The 24,695-nt window shown below is 50.8% G+C and overlaps 2 protein-coding genes across 9 annotated transcripts in view; one reads left to right on the top strand and one right to left on the bottom strand.

The window, feature by feature from the left end:
- The window catches only part of LOC136371028 (opioid-binding protein/cell adhesion molecule homolog), a 297,400-nt gene extending 279,931 nt beyond the window's left edge, over nucleotides 1–17,469 (top strand). For 2 of the 4 annotated variants that reach the window (XM_066334822.1, XM_066334820.1), the window contains 5 exons: nucleotides 4,295–4,420; nucleotides 4,695–4,841; nucleotides 4,948–5,068; nucleotides 5,451–5,602; nucleotides 14,625–17,469. In XM_066334822.1, the coding sequence (XP_066190919.1) occupies nucleotides 4,295–4,420; nucleotides 4,695–4,841; nucleotides 4,948–5,068; nucleotides 5,451–5,602; nucleotides 14,625–14,725 (647 nt within the window). In that variant the 3' untranslated portion in view covers nucleotides 14,726–17,469. The remainder of the gene's footprint in view (nucleotides 1–4,294; nucleotides 4,421–4,694; nucleotides 4,842–4,947; nucleotides 5,069–5,450; nucleotides 5,603–14,624) is intronic. The other 2 variants (XM_066334823.1, XM_066334821.1) reach the window with 1 other exon arrangement.
- A 3,109-nt stretch (nucleotides 17,470–20,578) lies between these two features.
- Nucleotides 20,579–24,695, bottom strand: part of LOC136371027 (protein CEPU-1) — a 357,472-nt gene continuing 353,355 nt past the window's right edge. For 4 of the 5 annotated variants that reach the window (XM_066334816.1, XM_066334819.1, XM_066334818.1 and 1 more), the window contains 2 exons: nucleotides 23,640–23,672; nucleotides 20,579–22,131 (listed from right to left, as the gene is read on the bottom strand). In XM_066334816.1, the coding sequence (XP_066190913.1) occupies nucleotides 22,031–22,131; nucleotides 23,640–23,672 (134 nt within the window). In that variant the 3' untranslated portion in view covers nucleotides 20,579–22,030. The remainder of the gene's footprint in view (nucleotides 22,132–23,639; nucleotides 23,673–24,695) is intronic. The other variant, XM_066334817.1, reaches the window with a different exon arrangement.

Raw genomic sequence — 24,695 nt, 5'->3', positions numbered from 1 at the left:
TGACTTACCCCTGGGAACACTGAGCTGCATTTGTGCAGGGTTACTCTGCGTGTCCTCACAGGTATCTCCTGCACCCCAAATGCAATGAGCTGGAGAGAGAGACAACATCCATTTCTATCTGCCAGCCAGGAGCTGGCTCTCAGGTGCCCCATTTAAGGGCATCAGCCCCAAGCAGGAGTTGTTCTAGGGAAGGTCTCGTATTGCTGGTGCCTTCAGCAGACTCACAGGGACGGGAGGGCCCTGATGCCACCCTGCTGTGCTTCTCATCAGTGGAGGAGATGGAAAGCACAGGCAAAATGTGAGCTTTCAGCATATTTGCCTCCTTTGTGCTGACTTTCTGTACGCTAATGAGACCTTGCACAGTGACACCTCTGACAGTCCCATCCTGCCTGTGCTGGGGAGGCTTGTGCAGAGCTGGAGATGCCTGGGGCTATAGGCAGCTCGGGTGCTGGGAAGGGAGGCAGTGTCATCTCCTGCAGGCATCCCTCCCCTGCTAGGGTGACAGTCCCTCTCCCTGCTGGTGACAGCATTGCTGTCACAGGACACAGCTGGACGCTGCAGCTGGAGAGGTGAGGGAGCTGCACGAATGCTGCATCTCCCCAAAATAGGAGGTGTGTGAGAGGGCATGGAAAGTGAGATGCCAAGGCAGAAGCACAATATGCTGTAGGTGTGACAATGTCCATGGAGGCTTCAGAGCTCCCAAGATGAAATGTCCCTCTCTGCTGCCCCTGTGGGGACCTGAACCCCAAGTAGAGGTGGACAAGTGGCTGTTGCCTGGTGGTTTGAAGAGCTCATAGTTATCCATCTGCCATCTCCCCTTATCAGCAGTGTAGGAAGAGACCTCTTTTAATGGATTAGGAGCTAATGATGTGGAGGAGGGACATCAGTTGCATGTGTCAGCCACTGTGCTCATGCAGGCTCTCCGCTCCGAGGCGTGCAGCAGTAATGATCTGGCAGCTAAAAATAATCCAGGGCCACGGCGGCGGCAGCGAGCGGCTCCGGTAGGGATCGGCGCTCCGGAGCGGCCGGGGGATGAGTCAGCCTGCACACGGTGGCGTGCGTCACTGTCATGTGCAGTCACTGAGCACGCAGCCCTTCCCGAGGTGCTGTTTTTCCCCTCCGCAGGGAAGAGGCGTCCCTGCCGTCCCTGACCATTCCTCCTCACACTTGGGTGTCTGGTCTGAGCTTTCCCATCGCTTTTGTCCCCCCGATGGGACAGCAAGTGCAGAGCCATTACTGGTGCCCGGAGAGGATGGCGGGATGGGACACACTGGGGAGAACCCCACAGAAATCCTGAGTGTTGCATCACAGGACATGGCAGTGTCACCGAGGTGTGATGCCATGGCCAGCTCCTCAGGGCCCAGGATGGTGAGGGCAGGGATGGCACCTGACAGTCCCCACGGGTGGTGGCAGACACTGGCACACACCCAGGCCCCACAGAGAGTGTGGATCAGCACATCAGGCAGTGCAGGTCTCGAGTGGTAAAGGAAGGAGATAAATCACGGGCTTATTGTTATTGAATTTAGTGGCATCGCTTTCACATTCAATTTCTCTCGCCGGCTTTCCCAACAAACAAGAAATTACAGTGTAAATGTATTTTTTGGCTTACCAAACCTTATGCATTAACTTCCCTGTGATTAATATTACGCAGGGCTGACGAAACCCTCTGAGCGCCGCTCGTCGCTCCGCTGAGACCGTGCCGCTCATCGCTTCCTCGGAATTTATTCTTTATTCTATTTGCTTGTAGTTGTAAACTTCTGCGAGGAAGGACTATGCATAAAAGGAGATAGAGATGGTGTTCTGCTCTATTTTTCTCACTGCAGGTGTGTAGGGCAGAGGGAGGGAAATATAGAGAACCAAAGGTAATTCAGGGAAAGGATGCTGTCAGCAGGTAAAGGACTAGGAACAGCCCCCACAGTCATGCTGGAGGACTGCAAGGAATTAGCAGGGCTGCCTGACCTGGGAGGGGACCAAGAGGGATGTATAGGGCAGGAGAGAGCATTTAGACTCCGTGTCCAGCACCGATCCTGAGCTGTCACCACCTTGAGACCAGGCAGCTGAGATGAGATGTGCTTGTCAGGGCAGCCATACCTTGGCCGTCTCTGTCTCATGGTGTTGACAGAGTGGGCTGTGGGCTGGTTTTGTCCACACAGTCATGTTTGACACCAAACTCACCCTGCCTACATCCCCAAGTGGCCCCAGTTTCCCCCCACTCCTCCCATAGGAATAAATCCTCCCATGGCAAACCAGTGCGTCCTTGAGACACCATCCTTGACAGCCCAGTCAGTGGGATCTATAAAAATGTAATCAAGGTCCTTCAATGTCCTTCTCCAAGTCCTGGTAACCTCATAGACAATGATCTCAGTCATGGATATCGAGCTGCCCAGTGAGGTCCCTGTGCTGTCCGTGGGGGTCCCTCCACTGCATGCCCCTGCTGGCTCACAGGGACATTCCTGATTGGATTAGGGCAGGCAGTGGAAGCACAGCCGTGCTTCTCTGGCCTCTGGATGTTCAGGAAATTCAGTTCCCCACTGTGAGACCTGCTGGCATGTCTGTGTCAGCATCCTTTGCTAAGGGAAGGGCACTCAGGCTGACGTGTGGGTTTGTGTGGCTTGGGGTTTTCTGAATGGGAGCACTGGGACTGTCGTGGTTATGGGTAGTGGTAATTTTTTTTTCCACAGGAATGAAAGTATTTCTGTGCCCGGGAGAGGGACAGGCTCACATCTGTGCCCAGAGCAGCAGTTTCTGCATCTCATTTTGTATTTGTGGTTCGGGACTCAGGGGAAAGGAAAGGGATGCCAGCCTTGAACTGGAGGTGCCTGGGAGGGCAAGGATAGAACGATGACCATGATTTTGTTGATGCTCTGCATCACACACCATCACTCTAGTCCATCATCTGCAGGCAAAAGCACACAAGGAAGAGACAGGTGCTGTCTGGAGCAGGGGTGGCATCGCAAGGTCTCAACATCCCCTAATGATGGTGATGTCATCTTGGACCACAACTGCTCATGAGGAGGTCTGGTTTGCAGGCTCAGGAGCAGATGAAAAATGCCCGGCTGTGGAAAGCCTTACCCTGGGTGTTCTTGTAGTTTTCAGATGTTCCTGGTACCAGTTTGAGGTGCTGTTACTAGAGGGGAGAGGTGCAAGGATGCTGGTAATATGGATTAATGTCATCTTGTGTGAGTGAGGAAGGGCCATTTGCAGCCTGCTCAGAGCTCATTGTGGCTGCGCTGTTGGAGTTGGCCGGTTCTGCTCCGAGCGTTAACTACATTTTCCAGCAGTTGCCGGCACACACTTTTCATTTTTGGATTGCTGCTTTCCCCTGAAGGACTCAGACAATCTCCCTCTGCTATAACAGACTGTACTTCTATATTAATGTGTCAAGTTGCTGGGAAATTTACTGCTTTGCAGAACCCATAGGGCTGCAGAGCCCACGCCGCATCTTTGCCATGGCTCATCCTGCTGTGCCGCCTCTCCCGCGCCAGGAGAGAGGAGAAACTCCCTGAGGGTGTGAGGAGAGCTTCCCTGGGGGTGTGAGAAGAGCCAGGCAGCCCCACTTTCCCTTGCAGGCAGTGCTGGTGTTGGCCACTGTGGTTTTCAGGTGATTATCCTGGAATCCTAGCTCTGCAGAAGAGCCCTGGGTGCAAGCGTTGGGCATCTGATGCCACTCGACCTGGGCTCTCACCATGTTGTGTGCTTGGGAGGCAGCACAGGACATCCTTTCTGGCATTATAGGTACGCTGTTTCATTTGGAGAGGGTTGTTAAATGTGGCCTCATTTAGTCCCTGGGGAACAGACCCTTTAGGGGGTTGTGTCCAACAGCCCAGAGCACCAGGAAGCAGCATCGGCAAGCGAGCTTTAATTGCTTTTTGCCATGGCCAGGGATATTTATGGATACAGAGATTGCCAAGTTATTTATTAGATGGAGTATCTGGGGATAGAGTAATATAAATCACCCTGGCCAGTATTGAAGGAGCAGACGCTCAGTAATTTAAACAGCTTTAATAAATATGCTAAAATATGAGCCTTGTCGCAGGCCATAACGAGAGCTGGTTATTGGGGTCTCAGCCATGGAGTGAGGGGGGGGCTGGCACAGTGAGTGGACCCCTCCACACTCCAGATCCATGCTTGGCTCCGGTCCAAGATACTGGTTTGGAGCCATGGAATTGCTGACTGGACAATGGAGTGGCCACCAGTGTCACACCATGGGACAGGCCTCATGGCTGGGGACTCCCAGCTGCGCCTGGCAAGCTGGTGTGTTGATGGTGTCTTTGGTGGTCTTTATGTCTTGCAGTGCCCCCCCAGATTGTCAACATCTCATCGGACATCACCGTGAACGAGGGCAGCAGCGTGACCCTCATGTGCCTGGCCTTTGGGAGACCGGAGCCCACCGTCACGTGGCGGCACCTCTCCGGGAAAGGTGAGCCCTTGCTTGATGGAGGAACCTCCTGGGACTGAGGAGGGCTCGTCCTGGCCTGTATGGGATACATGGTTGTCCCTGTAGAGGGGCTCAGGGTGGTATTAAGGTGACTCACAGTCAGAAGTGCTGACATTTTGTTGTGGCCTGGGATGGGGCTGAGGATGCTTGTCAAGTGTTTCCCGGGTGAAGGGGACTCCAGGTGGGGGGTGTTGGGGCAGGGGCACAGGGAATTTCCTGGCGTTGGTGTCCATGGGTGACAGTGCCACACGTTCAGTACATCCCCCAGGGCAGACCTTTGTGAGTGAGGACGAGTACCTGGAGATCACCGGCATCACACGGGAGCAGTCTGGGGAGTACGAGTGCAGTGCTGTTAACGATGTGGCCGTCCCGGACGTGAGAAAAGTCAAAGTTACCGTCAACTGTGAGTGCAGGGCGCAGGGAGTGGTGGGGGGTGGGTGCATGTGTGACACAGTGTGACACAGTGTGACACAGTGTGACACAGTGTGACACAGCACCACTCTCTGCAGACCCGCCATACATCTCCAATGCCAAGAACACGGGCGCCTCTGTGGGCCAGAAGGGCATCCTGCAGTGCGAGGCTTCAGCCGTCCCCGTGGCGGAGTTTCAGTGGTTCAAGGAGGACACCAGGTGAGGGCAGAGGCAGTGGAGGACGGGGGGCAGCCACAGCTTTGGTGAGGAGGCAGAAGAGATGACAATGCTGAGGGATCATGTGGAAAAATGCTGGGACCAACTCATTTTGGTGGGTGCTCAGCTGAGGGCTGAGGAAATCCCAGAGCTGTTTCTCTGAGGGATGGGGGCTGTGGGACACATGGGTCAGGCTGGGTTGTGGGATGGAGAGTGGCATGAAGGGTTTGTCTTCAAAACTGGGATCTGCAGGTCCAGTGGGGCAATGTGTGGGTGTATAATGATGTTGGCTGGTGGGAAGCAAAGGGGTGCCCAGGGAGGGGCAAGATCCCTCCCGGAGCTGCAGCCCCGTTCTCCCAACACTGCTATCCGCGTTTCTGTGCAGGTTAGCAAACGGGCTGGAGGGAGTGAGGATCGAGAGCAAGGGCCGCCTGTCCACGCTGACCTTCTTCAACGTCTCGGAGAAGGACTACGGCAACTACACGTGTGTGGCCACCAACCAGCTGGGCAACACCAACGCCAGCATCATCCTCTATGGTAGGTGCCAGTTTTTTTGTGGTAAGGTGAGGTGACAAGGAGGAATAGGAGAAGAAAAGTGAAGAGGAGGCATTTGGAGAGGAGGAAGGTGAAGAAGAGGAAGAAGAGGAGGAGGATGAAGAGAAGATTGAAGACCATGATGAAGAAGAGGATGATGAAGAGAAGGAGGCTGGATTTATGCAGGGATGGAGCAGAGCTGGCTGTATTTGGTGTTCCTGGTCCATCAAGGTTCCAAACAGCACAAACCCCAAGCAGTGAGGTGCTGCCAGAAGATGCTGCAAGGAGGAGATCTGTATCAGCCCGACACTGGGTGCACAGCACAGCTGGCCAGCAGTCGGCTGAGCCCTGGTGCTGCTGGAGCACAGGGGTGAGGAGGGAGCCTGGCACAGGTGAGAACACGCTCCGGGTGCAGGGTGGGGGTTTTGCCTTGTTTGCAGGACTGCCAGCAGGGATCACGCTGTGCTGGCAATAGCAGGATGGGTGACATCAGCCTGGGTGATTCAGGTGGCCAGGGCAGGAAGGTGTTTGAGGAATGGTGTCATCAAGCACAGCTGTCATTGAGGAAGGCTGTGTGCACCTGTGGCATGTCCCTTTGGCATCCTGACAAGCCAAGAAGTCTGTCATGATCCAAGGGTGGACAGCAGGAGCCTGCCTTCCCCCAGCAGGGCTCCAGCAGGAGGGACAGGATGGAAGTCAGGTAGCAGGCTCAAGCAGATGTTGAGAGGGAGAAGTTTGCACACCAGCTTGGACTTTGGCATCAGGGTGGACACTGGGAGCAAAGCGTTGCATTGTGGTGGGGTCTGGGGAGTGCTTGGTGATTTGGGGTGGTGGGACGGGCACATCTTTGCCTTTGGTTGTGGGGCTGGTTGGCCCATCCAGGTGTTTTCTGCTCCACTGTGTCCTGTCGTGGCCTGTAGGGTTGTGTTTGGGTCTGGTGAGTGCCGGTCTGTGGTGTTTGGGTAGGGGCTGGTCCAGGTCTTTCTATTCTCACCAGTTCTCCTCTACCTTGGCCTGATTTCTTCTCTTTGGGTCAAAGCTCTGGGTTCTGTTCCCTCTCCACTGTTCTGTTCTCTTGTGTTTTACCTTTTTGGTGAGGAATTTTTTCCCAACATCCAGTATAATGAAGTACAGTACAATAGATTATATATAAGTTAATATAATGTAGCATAGATTATTAATAATATCAACAATACAAATATATAGATATAAAAATACTATTCATATATTACATTTAATAATAGTGTCTTGTTGACATATATTATTATATATGAGCATATTATTTTTTATTATGTATTATGTATTATACTCATAGTATATAAGTTATAGAATATCTAGTATACATTATTAGGTTTTATATAGTGCAATATATAACTTACAATGTGCATGAACTATTTTATATATATAATGTTTAGGGGTTTAGGAGTTACAGTGGCAGTGCTGAATTGATGGTTGGATTTGATGCTCTTAAAGGTCTCTTCCAACCTTGATGATTCTATGACTCTATATAGTAAATATTGTATTTATGATATTTAGTACATAAATAAGTACATTAAGTTTCCAATCCAGTTTTCCCAATATCCATTTTTTTTCTGCTTTCTTGTCCTGCTGGCACTCTTGCACTTGTTCTTTCTCTGATATGAGACAAAATTATATCACCTAAGTCTCTTTTTTCCATGACTTGAAACCAGACTAAAGAAAAAGTTGCAGTGCAGGTAACTCCCCCTCCTCAGAAGGAGACTGGATTAGGGATTTTTGGTTTTGTTCCAAGCTATCTCATGGTTATCTTTCATCTGTTTTCAGGTATTTTTCCTTCTCTCAGCAGTTAGTGTTGCTCTTTACACAGTCCTCCCGTGACAGCACAGCAATCCTCTCACACCAGTTATTAATTGATGCGACATGCAGAGAAAAAAAAAATCACCTTGTTTTAATAAATTAATCCCCCAAACATGTCCAGCAGGCTGAAGTGAAGTACATTAGAGGTGATTCCATTGATGACAAAACAGGGATATTAAAAATCATCCATAAAAAGTGAGATGTAGGAGCCCAATCCTGTGGCCGAGTTTAACAAACTCTCTTCTAGCAACTCCTGTTAGTAATGGTCTGTTCAGTGGAATATTAATATTCCTCTAATTCTTGTTTTATACAAGGAAGACTAGGAAAATATTCACTCGTGAGACAGCAAGAAAAAAGCCTTAGGAAGGAAAAGTTAAAACTTAAAGCATTTCATTTGTTTTCATGTGGTTATTTACCTGCACCAACACTGAAGCTTAAATTTGTCTTTGAAAGGATATTGGCACATCCTTTGGATATTGCTGTGTGAACACTCAGGGATACCTAAAGCTATTTTAATTTCATAACTTTTAATGGAGAAAAAGGCAAACATTCATATTCTGTTTCCCCCTCCCCATCTTTCAAATGTGTATTGAGTGAAACACTCTGGAGCGGTGAGGAGCAGGTCATGGAGTGAGCTCAAAAAGGAATATAAGCAGGTGGGATTCCATCCCTCCTCGAGGATTGCGCTTTTTTCATTTTGTGAACATGTTGTGAAATTCAACAGCTTGTCAGTCAAAACTGCAGCTTCTTGGAAACACAGGGGAGAGTGGAAAAGATGGGCTCTGTGGAGAGCTTCTATTTGAGTACATGCGTGGTGTTTCTTGGACAGTCTCTACCAGCCTTTGCCAAAGGGGAGAGGAGCACAAGCGGTTGGAAATCTGCTAATTCTTTTATTTAAAAATTTGATGTCTGGGTTCAGTTTTTGATGAGCATGTTGCATCTTGTACTTGCTATTTATATATGGAGATAGAGGGGAAAAATCACCCAAACCTGGATTTTTACATCTCTTTCAAGTGCAGCATGTACCTCAGTCACCAAGGGAAATTCCCCCAGGTCTCCATTCCATACTGGGAGCTCTGGGTCTTTTATTGGCCCTTTCAATTGAAGAGCTGTTGGAATAAAGAGAAATGTAGATGTTTTATAAAAGATGCCATCTGCATTTTTCTGACGTTCAGGGTCTCATTTCTAGTATGTAATCTTTGTGATTGATGATTGGGTGAGTTAACTGAATATAAGTTAAAACACCAAGATGTGATTTAAACCAATTATTCTATGGAGAGATAAAATCTTTTCATGCTTTATTGTGCACTCTCTTAAGAATCAGCAGCTTCAGACTAAATACATAAAAGCAAGGAAAAGCAATTATGTCTTTAAGAATAAGAGCTCTGATTCAATATTTAAAGACTGCTTGACTTAAAACACTTAAAACACAAGTCATAGAATCACAGAATGGTTTGGGCTGGAAGGGACCTCAAAGCTCATCCAGTTCCACCCCCAGGGTGCTCCAATCCCAAATGTCCAACCTGCCCTTGGACACTTTCAGGGATCTAAGGGCAGCCACAGCTTCTCTGGACAACCTGAGTTGCCAGAGCCTCACTACAAATATTTGAATTTCGCAAAAAAGAGAATCAATGCAAAACATATGCGAAAAAAATTGGTAAGAAATAGCATCTTTGCCCTGTTTACCTATTGCTGTGGAGTGTCTGTGATTGCAGTGATTTTCTGTGTTTATTTGTGCACACAAACCAGTAATCTGACAAACCGAGGCGATATTAGAGGTGGAAATTAGTAAGGAGAGGAGAAGGAGGCAGTGCAGTATTCAGGGAGTGTAAATCTGAACCAGGTCTTTTGTACAGGAGAGAAAGTAATTACCCCACATCTATTTTTGTGCATTACAGGAACTTCGAAGGGCAGGTGAGTCTGTCCAAATGCTCTTTTGTGTCTGCCACCAGCACTGATTTCCAGGTCAAGGGAGCAGCTCACACCTCATTTCATCTTTCTTCAAGTTGCCACCTGCCATTATTAATACCCCACAAAAAGTCTGAAATATGTAAGCTCTGAAGTTGCTGCCAAAGAGTCTGGGGATTGCAATCCCTGGGTTTATTTTGCTTCTGGAATCTGCTGGTGGACAGCTCAGGAGCTGGTGGTCACACACTGCTGTGCCATGGTGCCACAGCCAGCCTGGCTGGAAGCAGTGCAGGGGACTGAATACTCTTGGGTGGGGAATTACAAAGGCTTCCATTCTCTCTGGTCAACAATAAAATATAAAGCAACCAGTTAATATTTGGGGTTACTATAGGTTGTTGGGGGTTACCTGAGGTCAACCAGTTCGTATTTTGTGTTACTATAGGTCATTTGGGTTATCTGAGGTCAACCAGTTCATATTTTGGGTTACTATAAGTCATTTGGGTTACTAGAGGTCAAACTTGTTCTGTGCAGAGCATTTTGAGGTTACTTGAGGTCATTATTTGAGGTCAACCACTTCATATTTGGGGTTCTAGAGGTCAAACACTCTCTAAAGAGCAGTTCGGGGTTACTTTAGGTCACTGGGGTTATTTGAGGTCACGTTCCATCTCTGGGGACAGTGCTGGGCTTCAGTGAGTTCAACCATTTTTACCATTCTAGTATTTGAGGTCACCAACTCCAGGCAGTGACACCAGAGCTTGAACCTGAGTTTGTGTCCTTGTCATGACTCCTTGTGCTCCATTTCACACCAAGGAACCCCCGTGTGCCATTGCTGTGCCGTGCCTGCCTGCCATGGTGCCAGTGTTGTGTCAGTCCCACCCTCACTCCAGCCTTCCTGGTGACTTCCAAGTTCCCTTGTCACCATGAGTTGCTCATGACAGGCTCCGTGGTCCTTCCCTCTGTCCCCTGGCCCTGGCTGTGCTTCCAAATTCCACCCCACCCGTGTCCTGTGAGCACCTGCACCTCTCGGCCTGTCGGCACAGGAGCTCCTCCTGCCCTCAGTTTTATTCGGAATAGATAGAACAAAGCTCTCCAGCTCCATCTCTCCTGGCTGGGGCCTCTGGATCTCTGTGTCTGTCCATCCTGACCTTTACCTGCTGCAGCTGCAGATCTGGTGAGACGTTTCAAAGACACCAACACATCTTAAAACCTTAGACCAGGCTTTATTAGACAATCATTAATGTGACACATCACCCAGAGTTAGGCTTTAATCATCAACAGCACACAGGTAAATAATTAGACTTTAATAAACTTGGCCTAAATTAGTTGTGAGTCTCAAACAGGAGCACTTTCATGGGGAGCAGAAGTTGTGCCATGGCACTGTAGTTTGGGCAGCTTTGGAGGTGAGGGGGAACAGCTTCCTTCATGTGTTGGTGAATGATGCCAGAGCTGAAGTGGGATATCTTCTTTATCCTCAGTATTTATCAGTGTTCTCTTCATCTTCCTGTGAAGGGATGAGGGACAGCTCCGCTTCTTCACTGAGCTGTTTTGTTTTGTGGGGTTTTTCCCAGCACATTCCCTGTCATCCTGTGGGGTTACTTTGCCTTCACCTATTATCTTCTCTACCTACTACACATGTGGGTTTTTTTCCTTTCACACTTTTATTTCCTCTTGGTCCCTATATTTCATGTGTGCAGTTGTCTTCCTGCATTTGGTACTTACTCTGTGTTTTCTCTTAACTATTTCCTGAAATGCCAATCCCTGACTTTGCCATTAGATGCTATAAATAATCCATATATTATACTATGCTATAAAATGCTTACCTACAGTCACTGCTCACATTACCATGGTGTTCCAGGCTCTGTGGTTGTGGCAGGCATTAGATCTTGCTCAACTTGTGTATCTTTTTAGTGTGCAAGAAGCTGTTGTTTTTACTTCCTTGCTCTGTGCTGGGTGGCTGTTCAGCCACAGGGGTGAACATCCCTGTTGGAACTTTCTTAGAATCATAATTTGAGTTGGAATGGACAATTTAAAGGTCATTTAGTCCAACCCCCCTTCAATGAGCAGGGACAGGCCTTGAAGGACCATGCAGTTACCTGAGGGAAAATATCAGGAAAAATCTCATCCTGGGGAGGTTGCCAAGAATTACTCTAGATGCCTCTGCTCTCAGACATGAGTCACTGGACAGGCTTCCCCCAGCAAGTCCCCAGGACTTCCTCTGGCATGAAGAATTGGACAGACTTTCCCCCATTAGCTGCTGTTGCAGACCATGAGAGGCAGAGAGGAGCTGTTGCCTTTTTCTGAGCCCTCTAGGAAAGAGAGGCTCCAGCAGCACCCTGAGCGTGGGCACGTTCCCTTCTCCATTTCTCCTGAGTCCTGGAAATGGAAAGCAGCAAGAGATACATTCTAAATTCTTCATCTCCACGTATCTGTATCTCACCTGGGGAAAGGTCAATGTTGTAACAAACTGGGAGGAGTGAAGAGGAAGAAATGAGACTTTTGTCCTGGCAGGAAAAGAAAGGAAAAGCTATTTTTTGGTGCATGCTTAGCTCTGTAAACATTTGTGCTATTCCCATGGCTCACACTGGAGTTGAAAGTAACTCCAACACAGGCTAAAAAAAACTCATTCACTGCAGACACACTGATTTCTTCTGACCTTTGTATTCAAGATCTTAGGAGAGACACAAAATCCCAACTTTGCCATCTGTACTCAAATCAAGGTCTTAAAAAATCCAAGGTTGCCTCACAGAGAAGGAAGGAAATAGCCAGGAAAGGAAGAAAATACCCAGGAAAGTGGACACAAAATAAATCAAGAGGAAGAAAACTAAAAGCAAGCAATAACAAATAACTGCAATAATAAATAACTGCAATCAGAAATAAGCTGAGTAGGGGCAGCTAGAGTCCAGGTGCACTCACACCTCAATGCCCAGGCACTGGGGTTTGAGCAAAGCAGAGACAAAATATTTGCTGGGATGAAAGGGCTCAGTGGAGTTCTCTCCCTGTCCTGGTGGGAGCTGTCCTTTTCCCCTAGAGTGACAATTCAGAGAACACACAGGAGTCACAGGCAGCCTGTGATGAAATGAGCCATCTGCCCTGATTTCTTGATCGTATCTAATTACTACTTTATTTTGTCCCTGTATCTTTTTTCTTGTCTCTTCTGTAGAGCATCTTTACAATCTTTACAAGCTGTCTGATACAAGAATACATTCTTCCACAGAAAAGAATAATAAATAAATATAAGAGAAAATACTTGTTTTATTTTTTTTCTAGTAATGACCCAGCATTTTTAGTTTTATTTCCTCTCTGCATTAGGTGACTTATCTATTTGGGAACTCTCCAACTCAACCACAATGCAATTGCTTTAGGATAGATTATGAAATTTCTAAAAGTGTCATTTAATCAAAGCCAATAACCAGTGCAGAACTGTGAACTAGAAAATAGTGATAAGAATTAGTCACACATTAAAATCCACATCTATAGAGATACTAGAGAAAGACACCGATTTAGCAGTGTTTGGGCAGGTGTAAATACATAAAAGTTTAAGGCTAATCAGCATTTAGTATTAAATCTGCAGAAATTTTCACTATTTTTATGGTTTTGGGTGATGTGCTGAGCTGCTGCCATCGGTTTGAGGGGTCAAAACCAAAGAAGAGGGAGCAGAAACAGGTGTGAGGGAAACCAGGCTAAGAAACCCTTTCCATTCTGCCTGCAAAGGCCCCACCTGCCCCTAACAAATGTGGGTTTCCACCTTTCACATCACAAGACCTATTCAGCAAGGAAATGTCTGATTATGGCATAGCAGTTCTACCTCCTCTTAGATGATCATGTGCTCTTATAATCAATTTTGTTTGAGCATGGGCATGACACAGCTTCTTGCTCATCACTCAATCTTCCCATCATTTCCTTCACCTTCTGGCAGTGCTTGGATTTAACATCTCAGACTCTCCTTTGCCTCTTCCTGAATTAAGATGAATGTTCACAAAAAATCAGTAGATAAAAAGACGAGGAATAACACCGTCCTGAGGAAATTATTGTAACTGGATATGATTTCATAGAATCACAGAATGATTTGAGTTGGAAGGGGCTGCAGGGGAGCTGGGGAAGCACTTTTGATAAGGGCATGGACAAGGGGGAATGGATTTAAACTGAAAGAGGATGAGTTTAGATTGGATACTGGGGAAAAAATTCTTCACTTTTAGAGTGGTGAGGCCCTGGCAGAGGTTGCCCAGAGAAGCTGGGGCTGCTCCATCCCTGGAAGTGTCCAAGGCCAGGCTGGATGAGGCTTGAAGCAACCAGAGATAATGGAAGGGCTCCTGGCCCACAGCAGGGGGTGGACAAGATGGTTTTTAAGATCCCTTCCAACCCAAACCATTCTGGGATTCTGTGATGAACCCATTCCAGGTGACTGGAGGCCTGAGAGCATATTCACAAATGCATAAGAATCCCATTAACTTCACACTTCATCCATGCCCCGAGTTTTGATGCTAAGACATCTGAGCACTTATTTCTCTATTTCTTCCCTTTCAGAATGCCAGTACTGGGGCTCAGACCTGTGACTTCCCCAGATGCCTCTCTGTGGTCAGAGGGAATGCAGACCAACCCATGGCCCTGTGGTAGAGTGTGTGGTGGCTTCCTCTGCTTCCCTCACTCTGCCCAGCTGTCTCATCCCATCCTGACTGGCCCACTGTGTGCCCTGCAGCCCAAATAACAGCCCTAACATACAAAAAAGCAACAGATCTCCACTCCAGCGGTGTACTCAAGATGACCAGCCTCCTCCCTGCCTCACCTGCCTGCCAAGAACCCCTCAGCAACCCCAGAACATTCCTTCATACCTGAGAATCCACACCTGGACAATTCCATTTCCTGAGTGGATGATCCTTTGTTACCAGTCACGAGCTGTGCCCCTCCGGAGCACCAAGGTCTCCAGTGCTGGTGGCTCTCACGTGGTTGTTTGCATCAGGACTCTCCAAGGAGGGCAACTACCAAGCGTTGTGGAGCTGGACTGACACCTGCCCAGGGCATCCTCCTCCTCCTCCTCAGACAAGGCCTGTGCCTCCCTTAAGTGTTCCTCAAGCTTTCCTCGCCTCCTCCTCAACACTGGCAATGCTCTCCAAATGATGGACAAATCCACCACCCTTCCGAGGGGGAACACAGCACCCCAGTCAGCTGAGGGGTGGGATGTGAAGGAGAACTGTAGGGGAGGTGGATTCCTTTCACTCTATTTCATCATTGCAGCACTGGCCCTAACGTTGCCCTTTGTCTTTCTCTTGTCTCTTCCACACAGGGCCCGGAGCGGTGCACGACGGCGGCAACGCTGCGTCCCGGGTGGCCGCTGGCCTCTGCCTCTGGGCCACCCTCCTCGCTCGCCTCCTTCTCGACTTTTGATAAGGGAGCGGAGGGTCCCGGGAGGCCTCGCCGCACCTCTCCCCCGCCGTGGGCTCGGCCGCCGCGCCGCCCGGGGACTCCTCTCCACGGGACGGGCGATGCACCGGAGGACGGGCGGCGGCGCCGAGCGTCCGAGGATGGCCCCGTCTCCCACGTGCCGGGATCGTTCTCGCCGCCGGTTCCGCTGTACAGACCCCACCACGTGCCACCAGACTGTCACCCGCCACCATGGCCCCGGGGGTGTGGCCCGGCACGGGCGGTGCCCCCCGTGGCTGCCCCATGGCCAGCGCTGGGGGCACGGAGCCGTCGGGGCAGGTGCCGCCCAGAGCCTTCACCGGGATGTCCGTCTCGTCGTCTCACTAAGCCGCCTATGCCCAAAAAGACCCCAAGGTTGAAGCCTCCTGGCTCTGCCTTCAGCCCTCTCGGTCCTGAATGTCAGTTCTCGTCGCCAAAGCTCCTCCCTAAGCACCCCGATGTTGCCAGGCTCCCGTCACCTGCCTCTGCTCCTGACAGGATGCTCTCTGGCCCTTTGGGAGAGGGTCACCCCACACAACCAATCGTCCTTCAAGGGTCACGCACTTCCCACTACTCTTTATTCCGGCTGACATCGTATCCCTGTGCTTCCCACTAAAACCCCCTCACTTTCCTGAGGACATGAGGCTGCTCTCCCAGGAATGTGAGCCCTGGGGACTGCCACCAGCCCTCCTAGAGACTAGAGCCTTCTTGCTGCATCGGACAGTCAGGCCCTCACTCCTCTCTCCCGATCCCTGCCCACTCTGCTGCTGTCCCCCTGACGGCAGGGGCTGCCCCATGGCTCTCACCTTGATGCTCTGCCAGCACTTTTTGGGGAGTTTACTTTGAGCTTGTTTTCCAAGCACTTTCCAACCTGCACATCAAAAGCACAGCATCACCAGCGTGGGGCAGAGGCTCTGAATGACAGATTGAAACACCAGCTGGCAAGGCCCTTTTGCTATTGCTCTGATGCTCATGACCGTCTGTATCTCTGCCCCTCTGAGGGCCCTGAGCTGCAATGTCTTCACTCTGCCTTGTCTCATGCCCATCACATGCCCCTGCCTGAGGAAAGTCTGATGTGTCTGACCCTGTGGAGGAGGCCTGGGCTCTGTTGATTTGCTGTGCTGGCAAAGCAGGGACGAGGATGGCTCCACTGCTCCCTGCTGATCTTGCCTGCGACACCAAAACACACACACCCAGACTCTGCCCTCTCTGCTTCTTCCAGCTGCCCTGGGAGCTGCCACCCGTGGTGGAAGTAGCTATGTCATCTCCCCGCATATGGAATTGTGCTCCTGATAACCTCGTGCACCATGGTCCCCCTTGCCTGGTACATTGTGGCAGCCCTGAGCCTTCTTGTCACTCCATGGCTACGCAGGAATGCTTTGGGGCCACAGTCTGGGGATGGACACTCCCATCCTGCTCCTGAAAAGTCACGCGTGGCACCGGACCCTATTGCTGCGACAGGGAGACTCGACCACAGCAAGGCACTGAGCAAGCACACAGAGTGTCCCCTGTCCTGACCCGGCGCCTCCCCGTGCCTTGTCCCTTCCTTCTCCCTCTGTAAGTGAGATGACTTAAGAACAACAGCCACGCACACGCTGTCTTCCCCATGCAAACTCTGCTGCTGCCCAAGCCTGCTTTCTGTGGCTGGAAGGAAGCTGGGGTGCCAGCCCTCAGCGCACAAGATGGAAAAAACCACCCTGAGCCAGAGGCCATGATGGGCCACCACCCTATTCTCTATGCAGCCGTGCCCGTCCTCATCCCTCAATGGGCTGCCCAGGACCTGCTACAAAATCTCAATGGATTCTCCTGCCCCCCCTCACCCTGGATGTTCAACATGTACCATGGCTGATTGACAAAAAACACCTGGCCCCAGGCAGGGGCTGCCCCAGTGCTGGCTTACCTGGTGGACGGGGATCCGGCACTGCCTGGGTGAGTCCGCGTCCTGCGGTCCCTGCGGTGCTGCTCTGCTTCTCCACTGGCATGCAGGAAAGGTGGCACTGCCAGCGATCTGGGTCCTATCCCAGGGCCCCGGGCATGTTTGTCACGTGGGGATGGCACTGTCTTCAGACAGCACAGCAACACACACATCCTTCCCCACATTCCCGCTCCAAAAGTACCGTGGGGACAGGACACACCTTGCCCTGATGCCTTTACTGGTTTGCACTGCCCCACAGCAGTCCCCCCGCTGTCACCCCTTGCCCTTTCCTTGGTCAGCCCCAAATTTCTCTGTCCCCACAGCAGAAATGCTGCAGAATCGCAGGGCCATGGCAAATCAGAGAGTGGCGGCGACAAGATGCCACGACGCACACTGAGGCTGGCGGGCCTGGTGCCAGGGCTGCCCCCATCCCATCCTTGTCCCTGGGTTGGGTGGGCTCCCCTGTCCCCTGCTGGGACGGCATTCAACTTTCTCGTGCCATGTAACGTGCCATTGTGAGGAACGTGTTGGCTGTCTGAGGCCGGCCCCACCCGGTGGCAGACCCATTTGTGACCACTGCTCTCCACGTCTGGGTGCCTGGGTGCCCAGGGTGGGGCAGTGTGGCCCTCGGGTCTCTCCTGCTGATGGCCGTGATGGCCGGTCTTGAGTTTCTGTCGATCATTGTATTCCAAGGGTGGCTATACTACCTGAGATTTGTGCATGTTACATTGTAGTTGTAACCTTTTCTAATTCGGCAAGAATAAGAGATGGTTGTGATTGTGCAGTGTATCAATAAAGTTTGACGAACTTTGTACCTTCGGGGCTTTGCTTCACGGGCCCCGTGCACCCCAGGGAAGGGATGCAGTGCTGGGCACCTGCTGCGCTGAGCTGGGAGGGGTCCCCAGTGCCTGGGACCTCTGCCACTCCTGGGGTCTCACCCAGCGCTTGGTTGGACCCTCTTTTGATCGTCCCCTGTGATAGAGATGCTTCAAGCCCCAAGTGGGGGTCTGCAGCTGTTTGGGCCATCCTTCACTCCATCCATGCATCTCCCCTGGGAATCCACCAGTGAGTCCCGGGTCCTGCCCGCCTCTGTCTGCTGATGAGCAATGAGCACACACCTGATGACGGAGTCCCTGCAGGGTAAGGACTGTCTTAGTTCTCATCACTCACCTACCTTCAGTGGAAGCAGCATGATCGGGGGCCTCTTTTCCACGACTGAGACATTCCCCGCATCTCCTCCATCATCTTGTAACAACGCTCACTCTGACAACTAAACCTGCCCCCACGAAGAGATGCCTCTGCAGACAATGCATTCCCAAGGTTTGCTCCTGTTGTGATCTGGCAGTGCGTGATGCAGACCAAACGTCTTTGTCAAAGGACAAAAACCTCGAGGACAGGAGCAGAAGAGCCGTGACCCTCAGCATCTGTCTCCCTGACATGGCTGTAATCTCACAGCAGGCTGTGCCCTCCGCTCCCAGGGGATGCCTCACCTTTCCACACCCCATCAACCAGGAGAAAACATTCAACAAGCTCCTCTAATGTGAGACCTGCTGCCAGGAGACTGGGGGCAGTGGGACTGTGACAGACTCATCAGTCTTGCTCAGTTTGAGACCTCCATTTGTCTTCTCCAACATGGGAATGAAAAGCCCAGTCCCAAGAGTTTTTCCCTGAACCCCACAACAAGCAAACAGCTCCATCCCAGCACTGCTATGAGCTCCTGTGACCTTGCACATCAGGAACACCTCAGCTGTCCCCCTCGAGTGACCCCAGCAGAAAGGTAAGTGCTTCCCGAAATCCAACAACCTTCTCAGGGAAGGGATCTGGGAGGGATGTGTCACCTTGCCCACTTTCCTCAATGTCACCTGCAGTGAATCAAGCACTGGTGACCTCCATGGGAGACTCTCTGCTTTCAGCCTCTTCCAAAAACCCCAGCCCATCAGGGAGCCAGGGTTGATTTGATGTAACTACAAGTGCCACCAAGCACAAAGCACACTCACCCCTTGCATGTGGCCCCTGGGGATCCCACCACAATCCAAGCCTCCCTAATACTTCCCATCTTCCTATGCCAGTTCCTCTGGACACCCAGGGTTGGACCTGCCTCCACTGGAGTGAATACCTACAGATGCCCAAATGCTCCTGCTCATGGCACATCCTGATGCCTCATCTGCACTGTCCCCATCACAGAGCACGGGGAGATGATGCAGCCCCTCACTGGCCATGGGATACCCTCCATCTCACTTTCCTGGCTTGAGAGGGATATTTCTTCATGGCCCTCAGTAACACTCAACCTGTGCCTAAGGACAAGGACCTCAGCTGCGACATCCAGGGGGAGGGAGGGCATTTTTCAGACCATGACCTCCATCCCTCCCCAGCACCAAGAGACACCCTTACCTATGTCAATAAATTATTACATAAATGCATCCATCGATCCGCCTCTCTCTCTTTAACTTCCTCTTTGTCTGCTACTTTGGCACTGGACACTCCTTGATCTCTCACCTAGAACACCAAAACAGTTACCATTACAGAGAGGAGGTGAGGGAGAGAGCCTTGTTACCTCCATATCTATCTCTGAATCCCTCCCCATTACCCCCAAGCTGCCAAACATTGACTCTCCTACCAGGTTTGCTCCAGGTGACTGGCTGGTCCAACCTGGGAGTTGCAAGACCTGCATAAAGACCAACACCATCATCTCTGCCATCCTGGCTCTGCTACCTGTGCCCAGCTGTCCTGTCCCCACAGCCTCAGCACGCCGTCCCTTACTTTGGATGTGCCACAAAGCCTGAGCATGGTTCTTCCCTTACCCCACATCAGTATCACTTGGACACTGCATGTCACACCTCAAAGCAATAACTTCCCATCCCTCTTCTCCATGCTCATCTCTTGGGTTACATCATAGGGTCAAGAAATAAAAAACACACAAAACTCTCATGCCATCGATACCAACCAACTTCTGATCCCAAAAATGTGTCAGGTGACCTGAAGAACCCGGCATCCCAGAGGCTACAGATGAGCCTGAGGACCAAACTCGCTAAGCAACCTTCCAGCATCACCAGAAACCAAGAGACTGACCAAGACAAGGCTCCATGGACAGCAAAATGCACCTACACCCAAACAATTCTGCTGTGCTTCACCTGTGTGCAGCATTGCTTGGGGACCCTGTTCCCTGCACCCACCTCACATCTCTCTGTCTCTCCTTCTCACGCAGGATTTGCTTCAGCTGCTCCACAAGCATCCCCTGCAAGGCTGTGCAGCTGTGCTAGAGAGCCACACAATGAGCTTAGGGCCATTTAGTGGGGTCCTGAGCAGGGAAATTTGGCACAGCTGTGCCTCACACTCCCCCCATCTACTCACCAAAGCCTTACCTGTGACAGCATTCCTGCTGGGCTCACTGGTGAGGTCCAGGGGCCATCTTTCCAAAGATCTCCTGCCTCATTGTGATGACTCGGTGCTCCCATCTGCCAGCTCCCCGTCCGGCAACCCCTCCCCACATCCCTCCCCATTCCTGGTGGCGCAAGGCGTGAACGCGGGGTGGCCCTGGCCCCCGCAGCAATGAGCACCACAACCAGACGGAGCGGCCACATGGAACAATCGTTTTAATGGATAGGCAGAGAGAGCCCCCTCGCCGCCCGCCTGCCCGCGCCCGGGCCCCCCGCGTGCCCCCCGCCGCCGGCTGCAGGGAAGGAAAGGAAATTGAAGGAGGAAAACCAATTGCAGGAGAAGCCCCCGCTGAAACGGACGGCGAGGCAACAGGTCCTGCGCTTCGGCAGGGGCCTGTTGCTTCGTCTTCTTTTTCTTATTTCTTTTGTGGTTTTCTTTCTTTTTTTTTTTTAATATATATATATATATATATATATACATACACACGCACACACGCACACACACATATACATACACATATATATATATATATATATATATATATATAAAAATATAAAACTGAGCTATATAGATCTCCCTCCGTCCCTCAGCTCGCTTTATTCCACCGCGGAAAGGCCAGGGCCACATGGCAAAAAGCGACGGAGAGGGGCCCCACTCCCCTGTGACCCTCTGCCCCAGTTACCCGAGGGTGGAAAGGCGAGGGGGGTCAGGGATGGGTGGACCGAGACGCTCGTCTCGCTGAGGACCGATACACACCTAACTCCATATACAGCATGCAGTAATGGCAGCGGAAGGAACCCTGTTGGGAAACCGTGGCTAGAACTCTAACAAAAAAAAAAGAATTATATATATATATATATGTATATTTATATATACTGTATATATATATCCCATAAAAAGATTCAGTATCTCCCTCCACCTCAACGCGCGGCGAGTGTCGTCTGTGCCCTCGGCAGGAACTGTCCAGACGACCGCTTTTGGGCCGGTTTTGGGGGGTTTCAGCACAGGACTCCTCCTCCTCCTCCTCGCCGGGCTCACAAACCTCCTTGGCTGGTCGCCTCCTCGGCAAACAAACTTCTCTCTGCCTCCGCTTGCTCCCCCTCTCCTGGATTGTATTTTTTTTTTCCTCTTTTTCCTTTTCTTTTTTTTTCCCCCTTTTTTTTTTTTTGCATTTCTGTTTTTTAGGAACTAAGAGTTCTAGGCTCGTATCAGAAAATACAATTAATAAAATTAACCATGACTCAGAATCCCTTATCATTCACGATGTCCGCGGATGGTACGATGAAAGCGTGGCTTGACGCCGGTCTCCTTCCTCCCTTTCCTTTCGTGGTGGTGTGGTAACTGTTGAAGATCTATATATCTATACATATATATATATATATATATATATATATATATACATATATATATGTGGAGATATATATATATATATTTGAAACACAAATGGCGGCACAGTCCATGAGAAGACGGGGAAATCTTGGCCAAGGAGAAAACCGGTGTGTCTGGATGGAGGGTCCCACGGGAGGGAGCAGGCGGGCTGGGGCGGTGAAGAGGACAGGGCAGGGGACAAGTGCCACACTCTGATGGCCCCGTCCATCCTCCACACTGGCCCGTGGCAGAGAACGGCGAAAACAGGGGAAAAACATGGCAGGGGACAAAAAACCAAAATAGGGTGAAAAGAAAAAGACTCAGTCGCATTGCATCTTCAGCAGGAAGCCTTGGATTATTTTTTTTTTCCCTTTTCTCTCCATTCCAAACTCCCGTTGTGTGGGGTTGGTTTTGTTGGTTTTTTTTTTTTTTTTTTTTTGCGTGTTTTTCCTCTCTCCCCCTCCCCCAGGTGGCCTGGCCGGATACTCTCTCAATTCTTATGATTATTTTCGGAAACGGTGAACACTTCTTCTTCTTTTTCTTCTTCTTCTTCTCTTCCTCCTCTCCTTCCAACTTGCACTCGCTGGCCGTGGTCGTCGCCGCCGCTACTCCGCGGGCCGGCTCTCGGGTCAAAAGTGGCGGGCGAGGTGGGCGAGCGGGAGGAGCAGCAGCCACACGCAGCCACTCCGCCGCCCCGCGCCGTTGTTCCCATCGTGGACTGCACCTGGGCCTGCAGGAAGGGACAGCAACGCCCACGTGGTTGGTCACAAAGTCAACGGATAGCAGAAACCATGAAATAAAGGTTAAAACCGAAAAAAAATTCATCGCGCTATTTGGGGCCCCGGTGGTGCGGCACGTGGTGGGGTTGCTCTGTGGTGGAGCTCTCCCCGCCATCCGTGCTGTCTCACGAACATGGGACCAGCCATCCCTGTCCCCACAAATGCTGGTGTTCAGGACAGGATCCTCTGTGGTCCCTTTTCAGCCTCAAGCCCCCATCCCAAGCCCTCTCCCTGTGCATCCGATCTCCCTCAGCCCTTCACCCTCCTTCAAACTGGTCCCAATTTTCTATCCACACTTTTAGGGGAGATGACAGTTTTTGCCCAGCACATTCGGCCCACCCCAGGGCAACCACCCTGTTGCCCACTAGTGTCCCTTCGGAGGGACAGTAACCACCTGCCCACCCTGCAGAGACACTGCCAGCAGCACTACACTGAGCACTTGGTGTTTTGCACCTCTTCAGAGTCTCTGTGGTGCTCAGCATGGGCCCAGACCACCTTAAGGAGATGGGATGAGGAGGGTGGTCAAGAAGAGCCAAGCCCACCCATCTCTGGGGACCACAGAGGGTGAGGAGTTTAAAGTTCACTGTGGGAAACGATATGGAGGGTATCTCAGCCAATGGCTTTCACCAAAACACTTATTTTTTCACCAAATAGTTGGCCCAGGAGAAAACTAAGGTGGAGAAAGACCTCAGGAAGACATCCACACTGGTGTCCTGTGGAAGCAGGGCTGACCACAAGGTCTGATTCACAACAGTTTTTGAAACCCAGGACAACCCCCAGGACACTTCAAAACCTGACTGGGGCACTGAGCATCACTCTCCAACACACTCAGACACCTCACAAATCCAGGCAACAAATTCTGGGTCTCACACACTACCTCCACAGACATCTAGACACCTACAAGTCATCCCAGGGACTGACTACTCGAATCATCACAAATGAAGCCACCCCAAAATCAAGATGACACGAAGCCAGCTGGCTGGACAGTAAGATTGCACAGCAGAGAGCTGGCTGTCCTGGCCAGGAATAACACCAGGAAGGGGACCAAGTGCCTGTCCACCCCTACCTCATCCCATAAAAAAGGCACTAGAAGCATCCCAGAGGAGGAAGGACAAGACCCACTCACACAGTAGCACTGGGAAAGCAGCCCAAAGACATCCCTGCTTTGCCCAGGCAATGGGGAGGGAGCAGGAGACCATGGGGTGGGGACAGGCATGCAGAGGGCACAGACCACCACCAGACAGGCACAGGAGGCTGGCGGGGAGGGGGCAGGATGGGAGGGCAGCGATGAAAGCCCTAATTCATCCCTACACCAGTGAAAGCAGTGGAGTTGTGGGGCAGGAGATCCAGGTGGTGGGTGCTGCAGCTCCCACTGAGATAAGTTGTGATGGGAGCCAGAGGGGCCCAAGGGAACAGCGGGGGAAGCACTGGCATTGTGGGGGACCCCCAAATTACTGACCTTTCCAGGGTGTCAGAGCGGTAGTTGTCTCTTCTAAAAATTAAAGAACAAGTGAAAGTTAAGGCAAAAGGGCAATGGAAAGCGCAGGCTCGAGACACCTCCCTCAGCCTGCCCTCGACCTGGGGTGGGAAAACCAGTGGATGGAATAAAAATGGGATTTGCTGCCCAAACCACACCCCACTGCTGTGGGGCCACTGTCCTCTCATCTTGAAGGGAACCTGAGATGAGCTAAATGTGGGACCTCAGACCTGGCAAAAGCTGTAGTTACATCCTGTGCAAAAGGCAAAGCACAGGGGCAGGGATATGGGGATGCAGGGGGTTCACCTCTGCCCCATGAGTTTGGGGCCCATCCCTCTTGCTAATCCTGCAACATCCCAAAAAGATTTATGGCCTGACAGCCACCTCTGGGAGCAACATGGACTGTGTGATGGGTGAGAAGCAGAGAGCTGGTTTTCTCCCCAACTCCCCGAAATGATGTGGTTTCCCTGAGCACTCTATCACATCCCAGACAGCACCAAATGAGCCGCTGAATGAGGTGGCAGGTCTGGAATAACGAGTGCTACATGTTAAATAAAGCACTAGTTGACCTCCATGAAAAATTAGATTAAAAAAAGGATTAGAAGATGAATGCTACATTAGCCTCTCGCACAACCCCAAAAAGGCTCATGTCACGGTACCTGCACAGATTAAACCTCCATTTGTGGGGAAAAGCTCCAAAACAATCAGAGAAAAGGGGCCACTCACAAAATTGTCCCCCAAAACCTCACAGAAGAGACATTTCTCATGCACAGGTAATGCAGCCACCGCATACGCTTCCCTCTTATCTTTCATTAAATAAACAAATATGATGATAAATAAAGACAATTAATCCCCAGACTGAAGACACCAGTTGCTTAGGGATGGGTAAGCTCAGCCCTATGATGCTTAGGGCCATCACACTGCTGATTAGGGAAGGGTTGTTCCTGGGGGTGCTGAAGAGCCCTACACCAGCAGATGGGGGACCCTTGCATGCCACAGTCTCCTCAGGGAACTGTCACCCCCCAAGGGAACTCATTT

Source organism: Sylvia atricapilla, chromosome 23 (assembly GCF_009819655.1).
Source record: "Sylvia atricapilla isolate bSylAtr1 chromosome 23, bSylAtr1.pri, whole genome shotgun sequence".
In the NCBI taxonomy this organism is placed as follows: Eukaryota; Metazoa; Chordata; class Aves; order Passeriformes; family Sylviidae; genus Sylvia; species Sylvia atricapilla.
The sequence above is the reverse complement of the archived record's forward strand: the minus strand, read 5'-3'. Positions and strand labels throughout refer to the sequence as shown.